The 14,008-nt window shown below is 27.4% G+C and overlaps 1 protein-coding gene across 1 annotated transcript in view; it reads left to right on the top strand.

The window, feature by feature from the left end:
• The window catches only part of LOC148226515 (neurotrimin-like), a 46,501-nt gene extending 38,481 nt beyond the window's left edge, over positions 1 to 8,020 (top strand). The window contains exons 6-8 of the mRNA XM_088203966.1: positions 5,978 to 6,171; positions 6,253 to 6,358; positions 7,660 to 8,020. Of these exons, the coding sequence (XP_088060092.1) occupies positions 5,978 to 6,171; positions 6,253 to 6,358; positions 7,660 to 7,832 (473 nt within the window). The 3' untranslated portion in view covers positions 7,833 to 8,020. The remainder of the gene's footprint in view (positions 1 to 5,977; positions 6,172 to 6,252; positions 6,359 to 7,659) is intronic.
• Positions 8,021 to 14,008: the final 5,988 nt, after the last annotated feature.

Genomic DNA, 14,008 nt, shown 5'->3' with positions numbered 1-14,008 from the left:
TATTAGGTACATATGTACATAATTTATAAATTTGAATTTAGATAAATTAAAAACTTTATCTACCTTAGCCAATTTTTTTTATTTATTTTTTATAATGTAAAGCCTAGGTGTCTTGCACCCGCTACACCATCTTTGTAATTTCTTCTGTGTGCTAAATTCATAGCTTTTGCTTCATAATTACTACCATAAAATAATAGGTTAGGGTACATTGAAGCCTAACTCAGCCTGACTTAAATATTTAAATGATCAAATCTTTCACTATGTTTGTATCTATATTTATGTTTTTTAATAAATTGATTATTTTACTACGTAAATATTACCAAAAATATTTTGAGTTAGGCTAAGTTATTCATTATGAGCTTAGGAAAATTTATCATCCGCAATTCACCGCCAGCAATTAATCGCTAGCAATTTACCGCTGCATTAAAGCTTATCTGGTATCTATGCAAAAATATCGGAACAATATGTTGCATTGTATGGTAAAAGCTCCTTAATACTATATATCAATTTAAAAAATAATCAGATCGCAAGTATTGCTAAATGTTGCTGGCAGAATAAGATGTCTACATAACACTTATTAAGTGAGATAGGATTCATTAAATCTTTATGTGTATTGGCTGACATTTGTAGGAAAAGTGATTCTTGTTTTAGATCATAAATTATAAAGACGAACCAAATAAATTATATACTGATGGTAATACAATATATTTAGAGATATGTTAAGAAAACATTCGTCAATTATGAATGTTATATAAGTTATTATTAAATAAAACAGAAATGCTTTCTAAACACTCACCTGCGTGAGAAGTAAAAATTTTGACGCATCAGATTTTCCCTTATTTTATTGAATAAAACATCCGTCCGTCGAGCAGCAGCATTTTTTCCTATAAAACATGGGAATAAAACTACGTGCCGGCACACACAAACCGCGGCAAAAATAATATATTAGTTTTCTCCGCTAAGCAAGGGGCGTTTTCGGGGGTAGGACCGTGGAATATAGTACAGCATCCAGGAGCCAGGTAACGTCGGGGAAACTATAAAAAGCAGGCGGCGTTTAGTAAAATAGGAAATAAGAGTCACGATTTACTCCCGATGGTGCTTTGCCACCAACGCTACACTTCCATTTACGACGGCTGTAAAATTCGCCCCCGGCAACGCGTTAGTGAGTATAAGGGAGGAAGAAAGGGGTGCGTTCTGGGGATCGTTGGTAGGGCGAAACAAAAAAATACACACCATCCCGATAAGCCTCCTCAAGGTTAAACTCCTCGGTGTTCGCTTGGATTATTCGAAGGATTAGGAATATCCTCGATGCATATTTATATGTGGTTTGTATTTTATTTTATTTTAGGTTTTTTATGCTTATTAATTTATGAAATAGGTATAAAAAAGTATAAACTTCTGGATCATATATAGGGAAAACTAGTCTCAACCTAAAAGTAGCAATATAATAAATTATAAAAGTTTAATTAGTTTGTATTATTTTCATTATAGGAAATTATATTTTGATTATGATTATAAGATAAAAGTACTTTTTAATCCTATATGTAATATTTACCATATCACTCGATTTTTAAAATATTTTTTAATTATATTTACTTAGGGCCACGTAAGACAATGTAGTTCAAAATAAATCCTTTCTGGGTTGTATCAGTGGTGCGCAAACTATTTACATTTCCGATGCTCCATTTTGTTTAAAATGTTGTCGTGACCCGTAAAAATACGTTTATACGTCAATCATCCTGTAAATTTTGATACACAATTCCTACAGAATTGTTATTACTGTGAATAATTAAGCAATATTAACACGTTGATCCATTTCATAAATGTAAATGCAAAATAACATTTGACACTTCAAACAATCGTGATTATTACCAGTTGCCTGGTTTACAAACTTGATCAGATCACTTGAATAAAAAAAAAATTGATAATCTTTCGTACATCTTGTCAATTCTTGGTATTATATAATGATCTCTCATGTCTCCATCCATCCATTTTAAATTAAATATTCTTTTTAATATTGTTTCTTTTACGTTCCAAGCTTCCATGTTATTGTAATTTTATTGTTATATATTTTTAAATAATTTAAGAAAACAGGAATTGATTATCTATTCACTTCAAAAGTCAAGAAATATACTTATTTAGTATTACGAGTGCAAATATTATTAAAAATATTATAATTGAATATTCTGATAAACTGTCAATATATTTATTTTTACTTTTAATTGGGTTTATGATTATAAATTAATTAAAGCAATAAATTAATTATTGGATAATTTTACAATTAATATTATTTTTAAGGACAAATGTTTGATCATTACAAATATCGGTAAATGAAACGATTAAAGTTAATATTTAGGATTTTACATCACAGTACGCAGTATATAAAACTCAATTAATAAGTATTTATATTATTGTCAATATACACCACTCGCACTCGAAAAGCAGTACAATCTGTAGATAAACTTTAAATATTAAAAGGCAGTTATTATTTTATATGTTGTTTTCAAACAGATTATTAACAAAATTACCTAAATAAGCGAAATTTAATATCTTAGCATGTTATGTTGCTGAAATCTTGTATACATGTAATAATAATATTGCTTCAGGTTTTCATACATAATACTTTACATTATACATATAAATAAGCTTTCCGGGAAGCAATTGTAGAAGCTTCTGAGAATCTTTATTCGATATAAAAATATTTTTTAATCACAATACGTACAATAATAAATAACTCAACGTTTATTGAATATTCTTAAAAAATGGCATTTGCTGGAGATTCGTTATATCAATTATTTGGTATAAGTGTAAAAAATAATAGATCGCTTTCGCCGACATGGAGATATTTCAAAGCACAAGCAGGCATAATTGAACGCCAAAATTTGTATTGAATTTCAAGGCGGCTTTGACGAATATCTTGTTACCGTTACTTCGTTAGGGTCCTTTTTATGCTGCTCTTCGAGACGACCGTGTTTGCTCAAATCGGGAGCTATTATTTTATTTTATAAGTCTTAAAACTTGGGAAAACAATTTCCGTGAAGAGCGAAAACGGAACCCGCAAAAAGCTATATATTGCGAAATACGTACCTATATATTATTTCGTATTTTTTTTTATTCTCCGCTACCTTTGCCTCGGCACCTCGTTATTTTTTCTTTATGCTGCCGCGAAAGCATTATTCTTACACGTTTATAAATCACATTAAAAGCGACAATTTAGACGATTAAATTAAAAATAAATATATATATGTGGGATAAATCTTGAACGCACAATAAATTGCGTCAGTTTTAATTACCAACATATATTACGGAGAATAAAAATCACCAGAATGTAATATGCTCAAAAAAATACAAGCATGAACAATTTAACCTTACTTGCACGCTATTATTGCCTTAATGTATTATTATCCAAACAAAAATCACTAATACCATATAATAAATAACATTAATATGGTAGCAAAATAAATACAGCGTAAATTGAAAAATTATGTTCTATAATATATACTAAAATAATATTATAAATCTTTTATTTTTTTTCCATACCGGGCGATACAACTAAAAATAAATCTCTCAGAAACAACAATTAAAGCAGCTTCAGTAAAATATAATTACTAAACGAGCCCAAACACCAGGACAGAGAAAGCGCGTCACTTAAACGGTTTGTGTGAAATTCTGTTAATGCGGCAAAAAGCCCTTATCTCCGCTTTGAAGTTCTTAATTGTAACAATTATCAAAATTTAGTAACGTCACACAACTTTGCTCCTTTGATGCTTGCTGACAAATTGCTCTGACAAGAGCCAATATGAAAAGATGCTCCCCTTGTTTTCTACACGCGGTTTGATTTATTGTTATCTTCTTATCGACTTAGATTTTCGCTCTATTAATTTTCATTTATGGATTCTGTGCTTATTTAATGCACAAATGAAGCATTATTCAACATAGATTTTCTTATTGCGAATATATTTTAATTTAATTATAGTGTTGAACATTGTATAGATAAATTTAAGGGCCATAAATATAACATGAACACATTTGTTTTGGAAAGCATATAAAAGTTACCAATACGGCAGTAAATATTTGCATAAAGTTGATTGCACCTTAACGCAATTTAACTTAGTGTAATGAACGCTTCGAATACAATAAGTTGTTCCGAAACTAAATAAAAGTCAAAAATATATTTAACCAGCATGGTAAAGTTTTAAACTTAGATTTGATATCAAAAACTATTTTTTGACAACGAATGAATATTGATGAATCGATCGACCAATATTTTTTATGTATGTTCTTAATGCTTTTACAGATTATTATCATCTATATCTATTAAAAGTAAATCATATGAAAAAATTGTTGTAAGGTAATGAAATAGATTAACTGCATCTTGGTTTAAACTCAAAATTTCTTACGAATAAAAAATAGCTCAAGTCCTTTCAGTTCTAGATGCAATATTAAATTATTCATTACGCAGAGACACCTAACTGAAATTCATAGATGGATTAGTTTTAAGTAAATGTTCGTTAGATTTATAAAAACATAAGATACTAATGCTCACGTTGTTTCTTATGTATTATCCATCAATAAGATCTATGTATTTTTACATATAAACCCTAAAAATGTTTCTAAAAAACAATATCGTTTTTATTAATATACTATGTGTCATATACTGCTACTTAAACAAAATACATATATACGTTTATCTTAATTTATCGCTATTTTGCTACAAATATTATAAAATATGAGCGAATAAAATTCTCAGAAGAGGAGCTTAATGTTGCGGTTGAAGTTATTAGCCAATAAAACCTGAATCTCATTCAGCATTCCCAAAAGGATTCATTATTTAATTAGGATGTGTCAGAAAATGTAGCTGCTTTTATTTTTAACAAATTCAGAAAATATATAAAGTATTGGAACATAGATTAATAAAAAGAAAAAGCAATATATTTCTCAAAGCCCTTCGTAACAAAGTAATGAACCAATCTGTTCTTAGATATTCCTGAAATATAATTAAACATTAGCATCATCGACTGATTTATAATTCAAAACTCATTATTTATACAAAAAATACAGGTGCATGGTATCAAATGAATTCGAAAATAAGAAATATTATATATAATAAATAAAATATTATATATAATATAATAAAAATATATTTTACTTTAGGCAAATAATTTTATTTTATGATATCTGAATATTTAAAGAAATGACAATCTGATTATTTCAAAAGGTGTAGAAAGCCATAATAAAGCTTAATTTTTTTAATAGATGTTAATGTACTATTTAAAAAAGTGAAAGAACAGGTAATTCTGTATTTTATTAAAGACGAATTTATCCAAATATTTAGCAAATACAATAAAATTCAGCGTTTTAAAAATATAGTATTACTAAACTACCAACTAAATTATCGCAATATTTTGTTTTCTTAAATACAGATAAGATATTCTCTATGATCTGAAGAAGCTTATTTTTAGAGAATATGTACGTCCAAGACTTGATTTTAATTATTCATCCATGAGATTAGAAAAATATAGGTTAACCTAATCTGTGATGATTAATAAGAATTATATTTATATATAAGAATTATATTTAATATTACAAATTGATAACTATATATAACATTAAAAAATGATTTGTTTGTATCGTTATCGAGTTGTATAGCCAAAAACATTTTTAACACGATTTTGATCACAATAAAAATGGTAGAAAAACATATTATATATAATATGTAAATAAGCACGTTAATATATTTTACTAGAATATTGAAACCAATAACTCTATATGGCAGCATGTACTGTAAATAATTAGACTGTTAAAGTATAACGATTATTATAATATTATTATTGTTAAACACAAAATTATATTATATTAATAAGCTGATTAATTTTTTTTTAATAAAATAATAAAATATTTTTTTTTACTTTAATAATAGTATATGATATACTTTAAATTTATTAAAAATATTTAATATTGTATTTTTTATTGTTAGTGCCGAAAATAGAAATAGTTGGAGAATCGGAGCTGTACGTGAAAGCTGGAAGCACGGTCAGCTTGAGATGTGTCATCACACGTTCTCTGGAGGAGCCGGCCTATATATTTTGGTATAGGGATAGTGAAAGGGTTCTTAATTACGATAGAAGTCTCATAGATATAAGAATGGAGAGGGTCGGTGCTGATACTACTGTGAGTAGCAAACTCGCTTAATTCCCTGCCATGTAAAATTGATACTAGATAGAAAATATTTAATATCTTTTTCGTAAGCAGGTTGGCACACTCGTCATATATAATTCAAGAAGAGAAGATTCCGGAAATTATTCGTGTAGTCCTTCGAATCTTGATTCGGCAAGCGTAATGCTCCACGTTCTAAACGGTACGTAAAAATATAATATTTATTATTATTATTTATTTATTTAATTAATTTAATGAAACTGTACAATACAAAGGCGTGAGTAGTATGTACAAATTGAAGTTTGAATGTAGTTCCTTCTATTCTTTGCGCAGTTTGCGAATATTCAAACCGAGATCTTGTTATGCCCCCAGGGCACGTAAGGTATTCAATTACAGAAGACCTTAGTTTCTGAATTAGTTTAGAGCTCGTGAACACGGGGCTTACATTAGTGTAACGGGACATTTGCTTCATAAAAGCGACGAGATATTATACAACCTTGGAAATTAGTACGGATAACAATTCATTGCTTGATAATACTTGTTGTAGTTTTTAATTGCTATTGCGTACATTATATACCATCTCATCGCAAATTTCTAAGGGAATAATGATAATATATTTGGATTGCTGAATATACTGAGTCAAATTTATGTATCCCTAATTTAATAATATAATTTCGTGATACCTCATATTTTGATTGAATGCTTAGAAATATTAAATAACAAAAATCATTACACTTATAAACAATCGTCTAATAATTTAAAATATCTTTGATTAGAAATCTTACATGGCTAAATTATAATTGCAAATCAAAAAAATATGCTTTATTAAAAAAAAACATATAATTGTAATATGTATTTATTACTTAAAATCATAATGTAGTGTTCGTCCTTAAAATCAATTCATATCCTATGTGCATAAGCACAATATTATTTGATTATACAATTAAAATTTAATTTTTGATCCTTGCAGCACTCAGAGTATACGTTTGATTGAAGCGAATCATAAATAAATAAATTGTAGACGTTTCTCAAAAATCTCTTGTTATGTCGTTTGAAACCCCGAGATCGTCAGCTTAATAATTAAGATTAAATGATTTTCTTTATCACAAGCTCTCTCGAAATCTGTATATATCACTAATTTAAGTAATAATTTCGAGAAATTTAATTACCTCTTTCGTGAATATCGAAAAATTGATGAGAGTTATTAAACATATAGGTATAAAATCATGTTATTAATCTATATGACGGTTCAATGAATATAACAAATTAATAGCTTTATAGATGATACAGCAATGAACCTTTAAATGTATAATTATTTCAATCGTTTTATCTCCTTTTATAAATTGAAGATTCTTAGACATTTTAAAAAATCTGAAAATACAAAATATTAATATTTTATTAATACATTAATGTAGATTTTTAAATCTAAATATTATTTTAGCTTAAGCAATTACAATGATTAATTTGCCTTTGAATTGTATTTTTATATTTTGTTCTATACAGGAGAGCATCCTGCAGCTATGCAGAGGGGTAAAAATTCAGCTTCACCCATTCCTGGAAGATGGTGGAGTCACCTATCGGCAGGCTTAGGATTAGCTGCATGTCTTCCTCCAAGAGTGGTTGTAATGACGGTTACCATTCTGGCCCTTTTGGCTCAAGCATTGCCAAACTCGTAAAATTCAATCAACAAGAGTGTTTATTTTTAACGATTAACATTAATTTAAACAGAGAATATTTGTTAAATTATTTGTTAATGTAACGAACTATATCACTATACAGTGCTTTCTGTCCGTTAAGTGTAAAATAGAATTTTATAATATCATTAACTATTATATATGTAAAATTTTGTATGTATATAAAACAAGATGAGCGTGATTCAAAATCGTGTAAATTGTAAAATATTTTATTTAATTATAATAGTAAGTTTAATTTTCTTCTATTTATTAATGCTGATTTTTTGCGAGTTTTGAATTACGCTGTATATATAAAATAAATAAATATAATTACTATTTTTTTTTGTAAATATTTATATTTTTCATTACCAAGTTTACTTTTAATAAAGCAATACAAAAATAAAATATATAATCGGGTTTAACTATATTTGAATATTACAATAATATTTTACGATTCTTATTTAGCTACATACTATCGAATAATTAAGAACAAAATTTTCCTATTCGTACATTGCATACAGAACAAATATCTAAAATGTAATCACATGTTTTCCTAGGTCACAATTTAACAATTATGGTGCTAAAAAACCTAAGTTCAACATTGTTTATATATTTTATTTAAATAAATTTTAATTTTAAATATTAATTATTGAATACGAAAACTATAACAATATGAGCTTTTTAGATAAAATTTTGATATAAATTGTTCATATTGCGTATATTGAATTGTTAATTTCATTTAACGTTATCATAGAACTGTACATATGTTAATATTATTTTAAGATCTATCTAGCCTATTTTATTTAGTAATTTTACAATATTCTTATTTAATAATATAATATTTTTTGTGGGCTAGATTTTAATTTAATCCGCAATATAAAATATGTAATTATAAATTTAAAAATCTATATAAGATGTATATATATTGTTTTATAAAAATGCTTAAAACTCATCGAACGTGCTTATTTGTTTAGGATACAAATATACATTCTATATACATATAACAGATGATTGAAAATAAACAATATAAAACTCTATCTCGATGTTTTATTTAAACTACAAAACCCCATTTTAATAAACATATATGAATCGTACATATACGTTTAAACATATGTACATAAATGTAAGAAATACATTAATTATTGTTTGTCCTATATATTTTTATTTAATTTAAGACAAATAAAAATTAATATCGTTTTTTATTAAAGCAAAAAAAGTATGTTTTAAATGTTTATTTTACTGATTAACAAATATAATTTTATTCTATAGATTTTACCCTTCTTCATCTTTTCATCATTTTTAAATATATTAGCAAAAAAGGCTGAAGGTTTAGATGCAATATATTTCAATAGCGTACATTTCAAATTGTCTGCATTTTGATTTTTTTCTATCTAGGAAGTGCTGCATCTATCAAAATAATAAGATTCGGAAGGAGCAAGGTCTGGATAATATGATGAATGAAATATAACCGGTGCAGGCCTTTTCTAATTTATTGTGCACAGCGATCTATCTGAATAATTGTTTGGCCTGGCTTAAAAGTTTCGTAATTATAATCTTTACACATAAAATAAGTTTTTTTACAGAAAGCCCGGGTTTTGAGATAGGTTTTTCTACTTGATATTTTGATAAATTTTCTATCTTGATAATAAAATACATGATACAATAAATTATTTTTTCTGAAAAATAATACATAAAAATTAAATATCATTAAAGTAAGAAAAACATGTTTCGGATACTTTTAGGCATGTTTGAAGCTTACAGAGCAGTTTCTCATATAAATTGCGCTCTGGACCTTGCATTATGTATGTAAAGGAACTTCAAACAGCTTCAGTGTCTGTGTTCCGATGCCAAGGAGGTCATTTCACGAACGTGTTTTCGAACTTTGAACTTACGCTGAAATTAATCACTGGCTGAGTCAGGCACCATTGTTCCGTACGCCCCCTTTGTAAATATATGCACCATATTCATCCACCGCGAAATCTATTTCCTTAGAGTGAGGGATAATACGGGATAATCCCGTGTGTACCTACGAAAGATATTATTTGCGCATATAATAAGCCTTCCTACATCTATACACATATACATGTACACGTATATTATAATATTCGCGTATAAAATCCCATCAACAATTTAACAACGAGAAAGTTATTATAAATGTTTTATATTAAATTATAAACATAAAATAATTTAATGACTTATTTAAGTTATACACTACTCTTCTACATAAGTAAAACACTCAATTTATTTGTAAATTCTGTCGATTTAAATGAAATAATCGCATCAAATTGGTTTCGCCGAGTGAGCTCGCTAAACTCATTTTCTGTAAGTGCCAGTTTTAACGTATATTCACAAAGTAAATTCAGCCAATCGACGAATAATAAATCAAATTTCGCCTGCGAATCTTTGATGAAGTTGCTATTAATCTCTAGGTCTTAAAATATACACGTGCTACACTTTGTATATATTACATAAATTTATGAAAAGTTTCGCCATCGCATAATGCTTTCTCAACGCGCTTTATAAAATTAGTATAAGGTTGCTCTCTACACTATATTATATACACTACATAATATTCGTGAATAAGGGTAATGAATATGCCTTATTTGTTTTACAAACGTAGCATGTCTACCCCTTTGACGTATAAATTTGTATATCCAAAAATATATTAATAAAATATGTACAATATTTCGGTTATTTTTTTATTAAAAATATTTTATTTTATATCCCTACTAAGGAATTTATTAATTAACTAAAAATACGCAACAATAAGGATAAGTAACATTATTTTAATTGTTTACATAAGCATGTTCTATCGTAATATTACTCTATTTTTTACTAATATGCCATATTTCATACCTGACATAAAAAATATAATATTTATGCTGAAAAGAATTAAATATATTTTTTGTATAGAACGTTTTTTTAATAATATAATTAATTTTACAAACATACTATTATTAACAATACATGATATTGGTTTAAATTTTTTTGTGTTTACAATATTGTTATTAGCTAAATATAATAAAAAAAATAGAATAAAAAATAAATTGCTGGTAGTTACAATTAGATATCACAATACCGGTAATATCGATATTGGGCCAAAAATCTAATATATTTTATTAGAATAAATTTACAAGTAGTGATCTGGCCTTTAGTATAAAAAGTTTTGAGGCATCCAGAAACGTTCGATCAAGAACGATGATTTCATATATTTATTGCTCAAAAAAAATTTTTTTTCTTGATTTCCAAAAATATTTTTTAATGACAGAATATATCGGAAATTAGAAAACACAATAATTGTTTACGACATGCTGTCCAAAATGCTTTGAAACGGTTCAAAAAATGTGGTTATTACAAATGAAAACCAAAAACTGGAAGAAAATGAAAAGCAAGTATACAGGAAGATCGAATCTTGATTCGTAAGTCCCTTTAAAATCGTCGAAAAATGTCTTCAAAGCTGGCTGCTGAAGTCTCTGCAAGCAGATGGCCATCTATTTATTTGCGGACGGTAAGAAGAAGGCTCAACGATATAGGACTCAGAGGTTGTAAAGACCGACACAGAAATAAATAAAACTCGAAGGTTAGAGTAGGCCCGAAAACACCGAGATTGGACATCTGAAGTTTGGACGAGTCATTTGGTTCGATTAATCCAACTTTGAGGTAATTCAAAACTGATATTGGTTAATATAAAAAGTCAAAATTGACTGCACAAATGACAGCATATTCAAATCTTGCATTAATTTTGGGACACCCTTTACAATATATTAAATATTTTTGTATATTTAAAGTCATGAGTTTTCACTTCCTACAGCTTTTATAAGTATATTATTACAATATGTTAACTTAAAATATTTTTATTTGCACAAGAGCTAGTTTATATTCCCATTGCTTATTTGCTAGCGCACATATTGTGGTTAACACATTTGTGAATGTTCTAATAAATTAGGGCAAACCAACATAAAATGCTTTCTTGAAGCTCTACGCGAAACTGCAAACAGTGATCGTACTTTTTAATACTAAAATAATTTAAAATATACAATTTCTTAACACAGAACGATTTAAATAACAACATGATTTTCTATTATTGATTAAGAAAATTATTATTTATTTACAGAGGCTTTAATCTATACCACATATTACAAATCCTCTTAATCGTGTGTTTAACATATCTGTATTATTATGTATTAATCAGCACGTTCGATCAGTTGTATAATCAGTGACTCATACTTTAAAAGCCTTGGTTCAAATCCCATATGGCCCCTAGTATTTATTAATTTATATTATGTATGGGAGATAAAAATTCGCAAATTCCTAAATAGCATTATCATTTTTTTTAATATTATTTTAGTCTTACTGATTAAAATATAAAATAAAATTGCTTTATGTGGTGTAGAGTTGTATAAATTTACCGTAACCTGTAATAATAGTTATTATATATTCAAAAAATATGTTACTAATTTCAGTCTAGTGTTTCACTAATTGATAATTGAGTATACGGCTAGTGCAGTGATGTCGAATCTTTTGAGCTCGAAAAATAAAATTCTAAAAAAACGAGCTGAACTCTGTCAGAATTTTGTGACATTTGTAGCCCTAATAAAAAATCGTTAAATACTTGATATATTTATTTATTAAAAAAGCAAAACCAAATAATTATTTACAATTATAACGGTATTGCTGCTGAATTGCATTCGATAAATCTTAAATTAAAGGTTGATATTTTGTATACTTCAAGAACAAGCATGTTATTAACTTACTTTGTCAGTCGGATTTTTTTATCATTTAACACCGAGAAAAAAATCTCGCAAAAGTACCTTAAGGAAAAATTGTGAATACAGCTATTGCTTTATTTTAAGGATACTTAAAGTGTCCGGTAATCGGTTTCAAGCACTCCAAATTTATTGTTTACAATGGCACTTTTTTTCATCATATAAACGATTTTTTCCTAAGATACTTACGTCTTAACTTGAAGTCGTTAAATTCTTGAGTTCAAATTCTTTTTTAAAGTTCTGCAAATTGCACCTCCAAAACACTGATTTATATTCATTGGAAACCATTTAATTACAAAGTACTGTAGAATACTACATCCTGATACTTAATTATTTTAATTGTCTGTTCCAGATTTCTAAATTAATTTATTCTTGCACTAAACCGGTCAAGTAACGACTATAAAATACGCTGGTACATCATATGCGTAGACTCCATTTTATTTTGTACAGTTGTGCAGGCTTCTCGAAAAAAAATACTTCAAAATACTAAAAGTGTTAGTCTACATCTTGCTGCAAATATTAAGTTTATTTTCAAATACTTTTATGTATCCAAACATATCGTCAATAATTTAGTTAAAACCCGGTTATGTTTAATTCAGTTAATTTATATGAATATCTAGAAAACATCAATGTGACCTTACACTTATGATCATTGAGTTTGCTAGATTTTTATCTTTAGGAAATGCCTTAATTTCTACTGCACTCTACAAATTGCTCAAGTACTTTTTATTGGCTCAGACACTTAACATCAAGTCACTCAGAAATTCGCTTATTAATAGCATATTTATTTTGTCCGTCCGTAAATGATACGTGTCACCCAAAATGGCTTGGTGTTTCACCTTTGACACTCGTGTCATAGGTTCTCCATCACTAGGCTAATGCCCGTTAGATTACAAGAGAATATATACATCAAATAAATCAATCTCTGATGACAGTGTCTATCAAGTACATCGGATTTTAAAAATCAAATGTAGGATTGTATGTGTCTGATCCTCACTAAACTGTTGCCGTTTCGCTTTATAATCCACTTTTTTATTTTTAAAGAGAAAAATCACAATATAGTGTGATAGTTTATTTACTGTTTTAGAAACAAATAATAGAAGCAGATCTTAATTTTAACATGACTTTATTATAGTAGTCTTATAAGTTATTTCGTATCTTACTTATTTATTTTTTTGTGTATAGAATTACAATTTAAAATAATACTCACTAAATGCAAAGCATAAAATTTAAAAAAACCCAACTTCATATACTTAAAAATAACTGAATTAGTATATAATTTGCTTAAATTCTTTGTTGGATTAAATTGTTTTAAGCAACAAACTTAGACTTATTAGCACTATTATTTAGCAATTCAAGCAGAGCTATTTATAAACTTGGTAATATTTTATTTAAGGATTACCCCCATATCGC

This window comes from Plectrocnemia conspersa, unplaced genomic scaffold (genome assembly GCF_051122295.1).
Source record: "Plectrocnemia conspersa isolate PC_06_02 unplaced genomic scaffold, ASM5112229v1 ptg000014l, whole genome shotgun sequence".
NCBI lineage: Eukaryota > Metazoa > Arthropoda > Insecta > Trichoptera > Polycentropodidae > Plectrocnemia > Plectrocnemia conspersa.
This window is presented reverse-complemented; position numbering and strand designations above follow the sequence as displayed.